At 39.7% G+C, this 15828-nt stretch overlaps 1 protein-coding gene across 11 annotated transcripts in view; it reads right to left on the bottom strand.

Moving 5' to 3' along the window:
• TANC1 (tetratricopeptide repeat, ankyrin repeat and coiled-coil containing 1) overlaps positions 1–15828 on the bottom strand; it is a 238137-nt gene that overhangs the window by 150908 nt on the left and 71401 nt on the right. For all 11 annotated transcript variants that reach the window (XM_040476354.1, XM_040476355.1, XM_040476356.1 and 8 more), the window contains one exon: positions 10522–10601. In XM_040476354.1, coding sequence (XP_040332288.1) covers positions 10522–10582 — 61 coding nt within the window. In that variant the 5' untranslated portion in view covers positions 10583–10601. The remainder of the gene's footprint in view (positions 1–10521; positions 10602–15828) is intronic.

The raw sequence follows: 15828 nt of genomic DNA, 5'->3' as shown, positions 1-15828 counted from the left end.
AATGAACATTTTAATTAATAAAGTATTATGTCAGTAGGTCAGTAGGTCTTTCTTCCTTAGAGGTACATGAAATAATGGTGTGTTTTATAATCAATGAAATACAATATTACATTTGTAATTAGAATAGAGATAAGTGCTGTGGGCTGAATTGTGTCCCCTGAAAATTCATTTATTGAAGCCCCAAATCCCCATATGATGGTATTTGGAGATGGGGCCCTTGGGAGATAATTAGTTGTAAATGACATCACGAGGGTGGGGCCCTCATGATGGAATTAGTGTCCTTCTAAGAAGGGGTACCAGAGAGCTTGTGGTCTCTCTCACCATTTGAGGACACAGGAAGGCAACCGTCTACAAAACAGAGTCTTCCCCAAAACCCAACAATACTGGTGCTCTGGTATCAGACATCTGGCCTCCAGAACTGTGAGAAAATAAATTTCTGTTTTTTAAGCCACTCAGTCCATGGTATTTTGTTATGGCAGCATGAACTAAGACAATAAGAAAACATACCATCAAACAAATATATATATTTTTAATATCTGACACTTGGAAATAAATTTTCTATATAACTCAAAAGTTATCTACAAAATTTTCTTGGGGGGGCAGTGAGAGGTAGGGACAAAGAAGCCCCTTTTAAAGTTTATTTATTTAATTTCTGTGAGAGAGAGACTGTTAGCAGGGGAGGGGCAGAGACAGAAGGAGAGAGAATCCCATCGTGACTGTCACTGTCAATGCAGAGCCCGATTTGGGGCTCAAATTCATGAACCGTGAAATCATGACCTGAGCTGAAATCAGACACTTAACCAACTGAGCCACCCAGGTGCCCAAAGACAAAAATTATTAACATATAAATTGTTCAATTTTGAGAACTGAAATAGAAGTGCAATCATCGGAAATCAGCAATATACAGGTAGCTCTCTCCCATCCTTACTCAGGAGTTTGCATCCTGGCTCCTAGCCTCTGCTGCCGGTCGGCTCCTTATCTATAAAAACTCCAGACAAGTGCTCAAACTATTACAGCCACCTATGTATGTATCCCCTATCAGAGACATCATCCTTCCTAAGTACTCTGTGTTCCAGGACAGTCTCAGGACACAAAGACCGTCATTATATACCAAATCCAGCAGTTTGGTGTCCCCAAACTCCCTTAAAGATGGGAAACTTTTGGGGCGCCTGGGTGGCTTGGTCGGTTAAGCGTCCGACTTCGGCTCAGGTCATGATCTCACCGCCTGTGAGTTCGAGCCCCACGTCGGGCTCTGTGCTGACCGCTCAGAGCCTGCAGCCTGTTTCAGATTCTGTGTCTCCCTCTCTCTCTGCCCCTCCCCTGTTCATGCTCTGTCTCTCTCTGTCTCAAAAATAAATAAACGTTAAAAAAAAAAATTTTTTTTTTTTAAAAAAAGATGGGAAACTTTGGCATAAATAAACTTGAAAGTAAAGAATTAAAAACCAACTGCTCATGTCTTATTTTTACCCCTAAAATAGCGCTGCGGTCACCAAAACTTAAAAATTCTCCAACTCTAGGGGCACATCTGTGTGGCTCAGTTGGCTAGGCATCCGACTTCAGCTCGAGTCATGATCCCACAGTTCATAGGTTCGAGGCCCGCATCAAGCTCTGTACTGACAGCTCAGAGCCTGGAGCCTGCTTCAGATTCTGTGTCTCCTCCTCTCTCTGCCCCTCCCCCACTCACACTCTTTCTCAAAAATACATAAACTTTAAAATTAAAAAAAAAAAAAAAAAAAAGAATTCTCCGAGTCTACACCAGCACCTTTAATGGCTGTTTCACAACTAGCCTGCTACCAAAGCAGGGAGAAATGTGGGATAGAGACCTACTTTCCAATGCCATGATTTCAGATGTGAATAAAGGTTTCTCAATTTAAAGCTCTACACCAAGGCTAGGGCTACCCAACTGATTACCCCTAGGGGCCATCCATCAGCTGCAGGACAAATGCAAGGTCAAAGCCTCACCCTCCTAAGAGGAATAATAAGTTCATATCATCCTTCACAGAACAAAAAGAAAAAAAAAAAAGTCAATCTAGATCAAATCTTTGGTAGCTTACCTCCCCCCTCAGAAACTATATTTTCCAGTAGATTATATGAAATCAAGATTTTTATATTCCTGTAGAAGAGAAATAAAACCTTGGAATTCTCCTAGAAAATGCAAATTGGTCACATAAAAATTCAAATATAGAGCTTCTATGAGAATTAAGAAATTACACATGACAAAGTTCTTTATAAACTCGATATATAGAAAATAAGACCATTGTTTGGGGGGTTTATTTGTTTACAGAAAAGCAACTTTATTTTTTAAAAAGTATTGATAGGGGCATCTGGGTGGCTCAGTTAGGTATCCAATTCTTGATCTCAGGGTCATGAGTTCAAGCCTTGCATTGGATTCCATGCTGGGCACGATGCCTACTTAAAAAAATTAAAACCAGGGGTGCCTGGGTGGCTCAGTCAGTTGAACATCTGACTTCAGCTCAGGTCATGATCCCACAGCTTGTGAGTTCGAGCCCCGCATCAGGCTCTGTGCTGCTGGCTCGGAGCCTGCTTCCAATCCTGTGCCTCCCTCACTCTCTGCCCCTCCCCTGCTCACGCTCTGTCTCTCTCCCTCAAAAATAAATAAACATTAAAAAAAATTTTTTTAATAAAATAAAACAATAAATAAAAACCAGGGGCGCCTGGGTGGGTCATTCAGTTAAGCAACTGACTCTTAATTTCAGCTTGGATCATGATCTCATGGTTGGTAGAACTGAACCTCATGTCAGGCTCTGCTCAGACAGCGCGGAGCCTGCTTGGGATTTGCTTTCTCCCTCTCTCTCAGCTCCTCCTCCACTTGCACACACACACTGTCTCCCTCAAAGGAAGTATTTTAAAAAATTAAAATAAAAAAATAAAAAATATTTAGGGGCTCCTGGGTGACTCAGTCGGTTAAGCATCGAACTTCCGCTCACATCATGATCTTGTGTTTGTGGGCTCGAGCTCAGCATCAGACTCTGTGCTGACAGCTCAGAGCCTGGAGCCTGCTTCAAATTCTGTGCCGCCCTCTCTCTCTGCCCCTCCCCCACTTGCACTCTGTCTCCCTCTCTCTCTCAAAAATAAACATTAAAAAAAATTTTTTAATATGGTATTTATAAATGAAATTAGATTTGACCCAAAAAACTGGACTCTGAGTTGTTACTTTGTATTTCTCTATTAAGTTTCCTACTACATTTACACATATACAGTTGGCCCTTGAACAACACAGGTTTGAACTGCATTGGTCCACTTATACGTGGATTTTTTTTCTTCAATAAATACAGTCAGTACTGTAAATATATATTTTTCTCTTCCTTAGGATTTTCCTAGCAAATTTTTTTTCTAGCTTACCTTATTTTAAGAATACAGCATATAATACTATGTATAAAATATATGTTAATAGACTGTTTATGTTATTGATAAGGCTTCCAGTCCAATAGGTTATTAGTAGTTAAGTTTTGGGGAGTGAAAAGTTACATGTTGATTTTCAACTATGTGGGGGTCGGGAATCCCTAATCCCTGCATTGTTTCGTGGTCAACTATACATGCAAAGAAGGACCCAAGTAAATAAGTGCTGTTGTTTGAGAATTCTGCCACAAACTTTATGATGGAAGTCTTGGAAGTCTTACTGGCCAAAAAACAAAGAAGATCCAGGCGGGGTCTTGATTTCACTTTCTGTGTCCAGAGCTTTCACTAATTATGCCCTTCACAGGAAACAGGCTGTTCAGGATGAACCAGCTTGCTCCATTATGTGTAGGCACCTAACACATGATAAATGCTAAGTATTTGTTCTCTTCCTTCTCTCTTTCATCCTTTATAGTTCCCTAAAACATATGGAAAAGGTACAAAGAGGATGGAAGGCAGAGCCTTCTAAACAGGAAGACCTTCATTAATTAAGGAAGTGTTGAAATGAAACATCTCAGAAACTACATAAACTGTACTTAGAAATCTATTCTTAAAGCTGCTCGCTGACTCCCAAAACCTCTTTAAGCAAAGGAAAGAGGCTTTTCATTTAATTTCACAAAGAAAAAGGATAAAATGGCAGTACCTGATATAGGCTAAAAGGTAAAGGACTTCTAAAGAATAGACCACCATACAACAGACAAATGACTCAGCTTTCTCAGTTTTATTATGAGGGAAAGGGTAAAGATGGCACAAAAAGACTTCAGTATGCAAAGGCGATGGCAGAGTATTTGGAAATGGGAAGTCATGGAAAGAAGCTTCTAGAACATCACTCCTGAGAGCAGTCCCACCTTCTCTTCAAGGAAAGAACAAGAAGCTTTACAAGGGTTTTGTTTGTTCTTCAAGGCACCACACAGTGTTCTAAGGAAAGCAAAGCTCTACTGAATATTTAGCAGAAGCCATGTGTCAAGTGAGACTTCTGCAAAAAGGTCCTTGTATTTAACCCTGACAACACCCCTGTAAGGTAGCTTAGTGAATAAATTTGTCCAAATTCAAGTAAACTAGGAGGTGATCAAGCTGGGATTTGAATCTGTGACTTCTAATTCCAAAGTCTGTGCTTTTTATAGACTTTGAGACATGCATAGACAACCAAGAAAAAATGGTGAAGGAACCAATCAAACCAGAGGGAACAGCATTCCTGACTTTACCAAAAACCAACCTGGTTTCTATTCTGTTTTTATATCATGTCCCAATATTTTACAGAATTTTCTTAAGTGCCCTGGTAAAGAGAAATACAATACCTTTAGATTGAACTATTTCTGCCTGTTTTGTTGCTTGGGAAACATTTTTGGAGTCCGTTAACAACACGATACCATATATCCATAGCTCAGCAAGACAGTCACTGCACTAAATTCCTAAATAATAGTCCACAACCACAGAAAATGGGCAATGCAGCACAGAATAATCAAAAGCAGCTTCATATTTTCCGGACAAAACAAAGCATCGTTTGTATGGAGGCATTTTTAGAAGGTACCACTGAAAACCAGACTGCAGCCTGGAATGGCTTAAAATACCACATTTAACAATCACATCAGTGGCTTTTAAACTTTAGAGGCAAACAGCTTCCTTTTACTACAAATTCAAAGTGAAGGATTAGATGCAAAGCTAACAGATTAATTCAGTACACATTCAAGTTTAGAGACTATCCAATGCCTTAATTAACACCATTACAAGTGCACTTAGCCGACCAGCTGGGTTTTAACGATGAAAAGGTGAAGGTCAAATGTGTTTTTTTTTTTTTAATAAATTGCTTCAAACTAAGCCTCCCTGCTGAAAAAAAAGAACACAAATAATTAAACTGAAAGAAAAAGGCTAATAAACAATTATTTGGGCATATTAAGCAACCCTTCTTTACTCAGTCTATATTTTAATTGAGGCAGTGCTTCAATTAGAAGTTCACCAAACTTTGTTCTTCTTCCTCAACTTGGAGCTTCTTCCCCACCAAAACAGAACAATTGCAAAAGTTGGATAGGGCAAAAGACTACGGTTTCAAGCTTAGCACAGAGCAGAAGGGAGGGATACAGAGAGAGGGACGAACCCTCTCTAGGAGGGCAACAGGTCTTGCCTATTGCTTCCAGAAGGATGCCACTGTCTCCAGGATTAAAAGAAAAAACCCAAACTGCTAGCAACTGTAAGCTGCAATTATATCAAAGATGTTAGCAAAAAATTAGGTTTCATTTCTGGGAGCCCAATAGGAAAAAAAAAAAAAGTCCAAAAAACTAGCCAACTCATTTATTCACTCTGGAAGTGGCAGCTATTCCAATGAGCTATCCTACAGATTTGTGCTTGGTTTCTGAAGTGGAGGGGACCTGCCAATGTCTAGGACAGAAGAATCCTCTTCAATGCATGTGTCAGTGGGAGGTGAAGTCCACCCTGTAAAAGTTAAGAAGTCAAAATACACACCTGTCCCACTTCTGCAGCTAGAACCCAGCATGGGAACCAGGCTCAGTCATTTAGATACACTTGCCCCACACTTTCAGTTATTCTTTGGCTATTTTTAACCATGTTTTCTCCCAGATGAATTTTTAAATCAATTGGCTATGTTGTGTTAAAAAAAAAAATGACAGGATTTTTTTGAGCAGTGAAAATACTCTGTAGGATACTATAATAGGTACAGGTCATTACACATTTGTCCAAACCCATAGAATGTACCACATCAAGAGTGAACCCTAATGTAAACTATGGGATTTGGGTGATTGTGATGTGTCAGTGTAGGTTCATCTATCGTAACAAATGTACTACTCTGGTGGGGGTGTTGATCACGGGGGGAGGCTGTGAGTAAGTGGGGGCAGAGGATATATGGGAAACCTCTGTACCTTCTGCTCAATTTTGCTATGAACCTAAAACTTCTCTAAAAGAACCATGTCTTTAGGGCACCTGGTTAAAGTATCTGACTTCGGCTCTGGTCATGATCTCACAGTTTGTGAGTTCAAACCCTGCATCAGGCTCTCTGCTGTCAGCACAGAGCCGGCTTCAGAAACTGTCCCGCTCTCTCTCAGCCCCTTCCCAACTTGCATGCGTATGCTCTCTCTCTCTCTCAAAAACAAAATAAACAATGTCTTTAAAAATAAAATAGGGTTTCATTAGTGATTAAATGAAATGTATAGGTAATTCTATGAGAGTTAATCGGTTTAAAATAATGCCTTTGTCCACTTGGAAAACACAGTATTTCTTTCCATTTATTCAAGTCTTCCTGTAAGTGCTTCAGCAAAGTTTTATTTTATTTTTTTTTTTTTCAATGTAAGGCTTGTACATTTTTTCTTAGGTTGATCTATGAAAGTTTTTGTTTCTATTATAAAATGGGGCTTTTCCCTATTGGTTTTCTAAACAGTGCTGTTCTATAGAAAAAATATTAATTCCCTACATTGCTCTTTTATCGACTCTAAACTCTTACTTGGTCCATACTTATATCAGAATACTCTCAATATACTCACAGCAATTACTTCATCTTTAAATTAAGTAGGTTTAATAATAGTAACATGAAAGTTTTTTGATAGCAAAGGTCACTTAAAAAGACGTGGTCGCTCCTCTCTGGAGAGCTTCAAAATAAATACATTTGCTTTAGATCAAGGCCTTAACATAAGAGCAGGGAAGGGAAAAAAAAAATAGATGCCCTCATCTAGCTCTCCCCACGTTGTGGTTTAATATTGATTTTTGCTCCCTTGGGCCTAACTCAAGGTCAAGAGAAATACAGTACTCATTTGCACTGATGGAATGGTGGGGACAAAGCAAATGTACTTTCCCAAAAAACATTTTCAAGTTTTTAATACTGCATTCTCTGACACAGTTCAACAGCCTCCAGAAAACACGTTTTGCTTAGCTATAAGCATTCCCTACATTATAAAAAGCATAATTAAAAAAAAGAATTTCACCATTTTCAGAGTTCACCCAATGGCTTTTAACAGTTTAATACTCAACATACGTTATTTCAAATACCATTATATACATACAAATTTCAATACCTAAAATTTTACCAATAATTTAAAGTACACATATGTGACATTTTCTTTTAGGGATTAGGAACTGAGGATGTAATGACTTTTCAATATATATTTCTGAAAAAATGTCTGCTTTCCTTTGAAGAATACTAAATTTAACTCAGTGATTATGTTTTCCAAATTCTCAAAGCTGATTCGATTAAAAAAAAAAAAAGTATAGTTCGAGATTGTAAAAACAACCTACAAGACATGTATAAAAAGCGAAGCTCAGTACTTTAGACATAAATATTTCCTAAATTTCTGTAATTGTGAGTTCAAGTACATAAAAATGAATTTTCCTTTGTCTTTGCAACAAAGATTGGTTTTAATTGGAAACAGGAGAGCAAAATTTTTCCATTTGTAGGAGATATTATTACCCAAGTCTCAGAGCAGTCTCCATAGATTAACCAGCTTTAATTTACAGAGAAACTTAGCTATGATCTACTTATATAATGAGAGTTGGCACTGAACTTAACATACGAATGGTCAAATTCCAAGTATTTTCCTCAATCATCTTGTGACATAACTTCATCAAGATTTAAAATTCCATCTGCTTTGTTCCCCAACTACCACAACCAGATTCTAGTTAAGAGAAAAAAGGCACATACCATACAGATGTTTTATGAGAAATGTTCCCATTGCTTTTTCAAGTTGGTTTGCATTAGTGAAAAGCCATAGTGTGGGAATTATTATGAAGAAATGATTCAGAAAAAAACAGTAGTTGCTCTTAACAACCAGAGGGGGAAATGAACCCAAAATCACATGCTCTAAAACTGGAAAAGTTACAAATGCAAACTATGTTCACGGTCTGGCCCTTCTGAAAGGCAGGGTGCCCCACATCATTTGGCTTGGAGATCCAGGCCAGTGGTTGGGCAGCTCCAGCTAGATAGACGGCTTAGGACCCAATTTAATGCTGAAAATTCCAAAGGCATGTAAAGAAGCAACTAACAAAGTCCCTAGCATGAGTGTCAGACAAGCCAAAACTGGGGAGGGAAATTTTTTTAAACAGCTTTCAGAGAAATCAAAAGAAGGATATTTTGGCCTTGCCCCAGCAGAGGGTGAATATCCTCCTGGATAGAAATCATGTGTACTGAAAAATCTCTATAGTAACCATTCTAATTAATTATTCAAAAGGCAGGGATTGGTTTTTTAAGATTAAAAGTAGAATATGGTCTCTCGTTTCTATCGTTAAAAACTGGTTTCTTTTTTTTGTATCTGCTATACAGGTATTAATGAGAAGCTTCTAATAGAATCTTAACAGTAACTTTACAATAAAGGGTATCTTTTTTTAAATATTTATTTGAGAGAGCGAGCATGAGCAGGGGAGGAACAGAAAGAGAGAGAGAGAGAGAGAGAGAGAGAGAGAGAGAGAGAGAATCCAAAGCAGGCTCTGCACTGACAGCAAGAGAGCCGGATGCGGGGCTCGAACTCACAACCGTGAGATCATGACCTAAGCCAAAGTCAGATACTCAACCAACTGAGCCACCCAGGCACTCCTAAAGACTCTACTTTTCAAGTAAGTTTGACATTTTGCAGACTTTTTGGTTTAAGGGTTAATTAATAGAAAATGTGTCTAAATTCCATATAACTAAAAAGTTTAAGCCCACCTATTCTCTTAAGTACAGAAACAACACATATTAACATGATCCTTAACATTACATAACATACATTATGAATCACACATACATATTACATACTAACATTATGTAATAAAAGCTATTGCAACATCTTTTCTAAAATTTTTTTTTAATGTTTTTTTATTTATTTTTGAGACAGAGAGAGACAGAGCGTGAACGGGGGAGGGGCAGAGAGAGAGGGAGACACAGAATCGGAAGCAGGCTCCAGGCTCTGAGCCATCAGCCCAGAGCCCGACACGGGGCTCGAACTCACGGACCGCGAGATCGTGACCTGAGCCGAAGTCGGACGCTTAACCGACTGAGCCACCCAGGCGCCCCGCAACATCTTTTCAATTGAAGAGTTAACTATAATTCAGTGATGTTTTGGTAATAAGTGTACTTATTTATACTTTAATAGAAATTACAGGACGCCTGGTGGCTCAGTCAGTGAAGCGTCCAACTCTTGATCTCGGCTCAGTTCATCATCTCACCATTCATGCATGAGACCAAGCCCCGTGCTGGGCTCTGCACTGTGAGCATGGAGTATCCCTGCTTAGGATTCTCTCTCCCTCTCTCTCTCTCTCTCTCGCTCACTCGCTCTGCCCTTTCCTGGCATGTGTGCGCACACAGATGCTCTCTCTCTAAATAAATAAACATAAAAAAAATAGAAATTAAAACTGCAATGTTATTCAGTATACAATAACTCAGAAAACCAGCCACTTTCCAACTCCAGATCATCGTGAGTTTGCAGAGTGAAATAGCACATCTTGGGGAAATCAATCAATGCTAACAGATTTTTTTATTGTACAATAATGGTAAAAAATATGTAATTTTCCTAGCAAGAGAAACAGACCACTAGTGGCCACCAAAATAACCTGAGGAGTTTATCACATGGAATGCAGTGAAGAGTCACAATGACTACATATGCACCAGAACTCTATCAACAGGAATGAAATCCAAGGCAAATTAAGTAGCTCTCATCATAATGAAAACTAGCAGTCTGGCACTGAGTGAGGCTACACCTGTTAGGCGGAAAATTTGATACTCAAAAGAGGAGGACCAGTCAGCCAGCAGTTGGTCAAACATATAAAATGAAATCGTGTGTGGGAAAAGGGAAAGGGCTTTCTAGAAATCAAATTCCTGGACACACCTGCTATCCCTCCATGTCTTAACTCTGACTGCCTCTGGATCTGAATGTTCTGTTAAAATTATGAACCTTCCAAGCGTTCTGTGGAAAGGATTTGGTTCGTAACCCAAACTCAGTTTTCAAAGTCACTTCCCATAAAAGAGCTCAGAAATGTATTTAATTTCTCATGGCTTCCAGGATTATGTGCATTCTCACCCAGAGCACTCCTTGGGACCCATTCCCGATGCAAGGGCATCTGTCCAGCCTAGAGTGAGCAGGTGTTGATGTCCCATACCCACCTGCTTGTTCAGCTCATTCCTGTACGTACCTGTCTCCTTCCTGCTCCCCTTTCCTCCCTCTCGGCTCTTTTTCAGCACAGCCTTTAACATTTTCAACACTCTTTTGCTTCTAAAGAGAAAAGGAGGGGAGGGAAGAGGAATTAAGGGTTATGAGTTGGAATATAACTTGCATACTGACACAAAAGATAACCTGTGCCCTAACACATTGCTTAGGAGAATATAAAGGTACCTTGAGTTTTACATTATTTTTCTCTGAAGAGACTAAGATGGGAAACTAAATGCTAAAGACACAAGGAGTATTTTATAACATTTAATGAAGTGATCAAAAGTTCACTGTCTTGTTATAAAAGTTTAAAAAAAAAACTCACACCAGGGCATTCTCAGCATTCCACATCTAATTAAGGTTACGAGGCTAAATCTGGGCATGTTACTGTAAGATGTTTGGCACAGGAATTCAGGTCTCCTAACCCCAGTTCATCAAAAGAAAACATTAGAACAGAGAATCAACAAGATAATGGTTAAGAAGAAAGCTACATGTTTAAAGGCACGTTTTACAGATGCTACTGATTATACAACCACAAGGAAAATGTTTTGTAAGTTTATCAGATTAAAACATAACCTTATAAACATTTATAAAATAAATACAATGGAAACACATTTTAAAGCTGATGTCAGGGGACCCAATCAAACAGCATACATTACAGTGGGTTTTTACTACATATAGTTAGGACTGGGGGTGGGGGGGGGGGGGGTGGGGGGTGGGGAAGAAAGTAGAACCGTCTGTGGTGCTACAGCTGAATCCTTTAAACGATAAGCTGCATTTTTAAACAGGGTTGTACTGAGCATGTAAAAACACCACAATGGCCCAGGCCTAAGATGAAACCTAAAACCATCCCTATAGCAAAAGACAGACAAAGGGCCATTATTTCATCGCTGAGTCTCCAGTAGCTCTCTTCCCTCCAGGAACTCAGAGGAGATGGCTGGACAACTCCCAGTGGTCATGAATCCGAGTAGGTTGTGTTACCCATCACACCGTTGTTAACGCACTAAGGACAGGAAGGTGGAAGGCAAGCAGGTTGGTCTTGGAAAAAAGGAGAGAGAGAGAGAGAGAGGAGAGAAGGGAAGGGAAAGAGGGAGAAACTGCTGGGGAGAAGAGGGCTCCACCTGCCTAGTGAGCTTGAATGCTTGAAATGGCCTCAATGTAACTAACACCCCGCACAACTGCTCAATCCCAGAGTGAAACAGAGCCTTTGTGGGGACCACGGAGAGCCAAGAGTCTCAAAGTGCTGCCATTCACAGAGTCACACAACATAAGCACCCAGCGTGACCTTCTATCATTTGGTCCAGGCCTGTATTTATTTTTCCAAGCCCTTTGTTTCCCTGACGAAGAAACAGAGACCCTGGAAGGCTGACTGCCCAGGGTCACACAGCTAATTAACAGCACGGCCAGAATCCAAATCTGCAGGCCCCCAACAAGGGTCTTCTCCTTCCAATCCTCTCAGAAAGTGAAAGGGCAAGAGCAATCAAACCAACAAACAAAAATCAACAACAAACCAACCCACCCTAGAGATACCAGGAAGACAGTATTTTAAGCAGAATTTGGAGAAAGCTAAAGTTTAATGGAGTTAAATCACTTTACAAAACAAGTCTCCACACACAAAAGGCTTACAACCTAATTTTTTTTAAAAAGTCTGCTTCAGTGAGGGGCACCCAGGTGGCTCAGTCAGTTGAGTGTCCGACTCTTGGTTTTGGCTCAGGTCATGATCTCACAGTTTGTAGGTTCATGCCCTGCATCAAGCTCTGTGCTGACAGCATGGAGCCTGCTATGGATTCTCTCTCTGCCCCTCGACCCCACTCAGGCACACCCATGTTCTTTCTCTCTCAAAATAAATTTAAAAACTTAAAAAAATTAAAATGCTACTTCAGCAAAGATTTGGGTTTCACCTGAAAGGCAAGCACTGAACCTGGGAAGACCACCAAATTGTGGCAACACCAATTTCTATGATCATGCTTAAAAGAAACACTGAAATATGTTGTGTAAAAAATGGTGGACAAAATTCAATAATAGATGCCTGCTAAGCTTAGATTTTTTCTTTTCCAAATCAATCAACCTTCAAGGTTTGTCATTTAACAAAGACAACATACTTCAAAAATAAAAGAAAATTATTGATGGAGTCGTGCCAACAGAGCTTGGCTATGGTCCCTTAGTGAGCTCTCCCAGAGCCCTGTACTTCCCTGGATCATAGACTGGCTCAGGCCCCACCATGGCAGTGAGGCTGCCCCTGATTAATCACCCTGGTCATCTCCAACCCACAGCATATCTGCTTTGCCATGGGAAAGACATGTCCCACAGGGCGAGGACTAGGAGACACAGGCTTGGGCATCTCATCCCAGACTCCCTGGATGCCTACTTTGGGGAGCTCAGCTATTTTCAGGATAGTCACATCTTCCACATCAGTGGTCTTGAGTTAAGTGAAAGAGGCTATCAGATAGCCACTGTAATTTTTCTTTCCAGTTCCTGCTTTCCTCCATAAATAGCAAGTCAAGGGGAAAAGCTTAAGTTTTTTTTCCAAGACTTATTTGAACTATGACCTGGAGAAACTTTAACTGAGTGTACCTGAGTACAAAAGTAACTTCAGCTTCTATTTCTTTAAATTATATACTTTCGAGGAAGAGAGAAAAGACTAGCCCCTAGATCAGGCTCTGAAATTCTCTAATGGGGGAAAGTTGCTATAATTTTCATTTAAAAGAAAATAAAATGTGAATAAATAATGTTAACCCTAGACAACCAATGACCCGAAGTGACCTAGATTTCCTTATTTTCCTACTATCATTCAACATCTAAGTTTCCCAAATACCATAGGTTCTTCCTTTTAAAAGGCCCAGAAGTTAAATAAACTACCAAGCTTACTTTCACTTTTTGGATTTCTCCTTTAACACAAAGTCTTTGGGGATAGGCACAACATCTCCATGTTATGTGTTAGCATTCTACACAGTAATTACAATGATATGCAAATTATAACAAAGATCACCCTAAGTAAAACAGGGAGGATTTAAATGCAAGACCAAATCTGTTCTGGTTTGCAGTCACAATGGCAGCATCGTAACCATGACCACCTTGTCTGAAATCAGAGTAACATAGCGTTAAAATTCTCCTCTTCTGGAGTGCCATACTGCCTGTTTACACAATTCCAAGTGGAATCTGTGAGCTGAGGGCAGGGACTATGTTAATTCTTTAATACAAACAGAAGCCAGAACACAGGCTTTGTACCCACTCTGTTCTCCGTATTTGTTGACAGATTTAACTAGGCTGCAATGAACACAGATGAGCGACTTCCTCCAAATCAAGCAATTAGCCAACATTTATAGCAGTTTATAAGTTACAAGGAACATTCCTATAGATTTTCATTCACAAGAAACACAGAAACAGAAAACACAGTTAAATTCATGTGACATCAGGCAATGAGACAGTAGGGAAGGAATGCTACATTTCCTAATACCCCTTCAAGTCAACACCTGAATTAACCTTAAAATCTCCTGGTAACAAAATCTTATTATCCAGTTATCCTGAGTTTGTATGCACTCCACTAGAAGGAGCATCTCCCATCAAAACATATATCTGACCTCAAAGCAACGCTGTTTCTGAAGGTGGTTCCCTTTTGCCAAAATTAAGCAAACCAAAATAGCAATACTTACAAGTGAAACACTGAAAACTAAGTTGTACATAATTAAGGATTTTTTTTTCCCCAGAAAAGGGAGAGACATCAAAAATATCCTCACCTTCAAGGGTTTGAAAATGTTTTTCCACACTCCTAAGGTCTGACTTATCAAAATAATAGCCATGTCCTCTGGTATGACTACCTGTGGAACTTTCTTTGCATTAGCAATCCTCAGTGTTTATTAAAAGAAAGGAAATGTGTGGTGGCAGTGGGAGGTCTGAAGCACCCTTCAAGATAAATAATATATAGAACAGGGCAAATTAAGAAAACAACGCAGCATAGAGACCACAAAAGGAAACAAAGGGGCCTGCTAGCTGGGGCACTGGCCCTTGGCTGGAAATTCACGGAAAATTACATTATAGAAGCTTCCTGAAAGCAAGAGCCACATCTCAACATTCTTTTAGAGCTCCCACGAAGCTGGGGAAAAAACAACCCCTGATGAATACTTGAAATTCCAGTAGGTCTCTCTCCCTGCTCTGGCTCCTGGTGCCCCGTGCCCCCTAACCCCACCTTTTTTTCCTTCTCTTATAGTAGAAGCCGCCTAAGAATCAAGAGACCTAATCCCAGCTGTGGCCCACACATTGTAACTAGGAACAAGTCACTGAACTTCTCCAGGATTCAGATGTGTCAGCCAGAAAAGGTGGGGGAGACACTGGGCTATAATTTATTTCCCAAGACACACAGGCCCAATCATTCACTCTTCTTTATTCAAAACCACTCTACAAACTGTACCTCTAATTCTGCTGTTCTTTTCTTTAGTTAGGCTGGTCATAAGCAAAAAGACTTCTGATTTGAGTATGAGTTATTAAATGCATAGTAAATTTACAGTCCCACAGAATGTGAATTTAAAAGATCTATGGGCATGAAGTCTCAACTCAAATGTTTAAATTCTGATGCACAAATTAAGTGGAAACTATCAATTAGATTGAAATCACTTTCAACCCATATTTTACATATTCTGTAGGAAGGTATACACGTTGTTTGGGGAAAAGTTTCTTAAAAAACAAACAAACAAACAAACAAACAAACAAACAAAAACAAAAAAACAAAAAACCTGACTCTCCTAGAGCACCTGGCTGGCTCAGTCAGTACATCATGTGGCTTATGATCTCAGGGTCATGAGTTCAAGCTACACATTAGGTGTAAAGATTCCTGAAAAATAATAAAATCTTTTACAAAATTAAGAAATTAAAAAAACCTGACTCTCCCAAGCTGGTATTTCAAATTACTAGACAATTACTGTATGCAAGTCTGTTTAAAGAAGTTCTCATTTTGTGAACTAGTTGGCAAAAAGAAATTTTCATTTTAGAAGCAAAACAAGACTAAGCTACTTCCTTCTGACTGCAGGAGCTTTTTTATTTTGTGAAGAGATTTGTTCAGCCCAACTTGTCTACCTCTTCCATAAAGCCTTCCCCGGCCATAGCCATAAAAAGTTATCTTTAGGGTTGCCTGGGTGGCTCAATCAGTTAAGTATCTGACTTCAGCTCAGGTCATGATACGTTCAAGCCCCATGTCAGGCTCTGTGCTGACAGCTCAGAGCCTGGAGCCTGCTTCGGATTCTGTGCCTCCCTCTCTCTCTGCCCCTCCCCTGCTCATGCTCTCGCTCTCTCTCAAAAA

The sequence above is a fragment of the Herpailurus yagouaroundi genome, unplaced genomic scaffold, assembly GCF_014898765.1.
Source record: "Herpailurus yagouaroundi ecotype Mexico unplaced genomic scaffold, PumYag 140, whole genome shotgun sequence".
NCBI classification, from domain to species: domain Eukaryota; kingdom Metazoa; phylum Chordata; class Mammalia; order Carnivora; family Felidae; genus Herpailurus; species Herpailurus yagouaroundi.
Note: the sequence above shows the minus strand (reverse complement) of the source record. Positions and strands in the feature narration are given on the sequence as shown.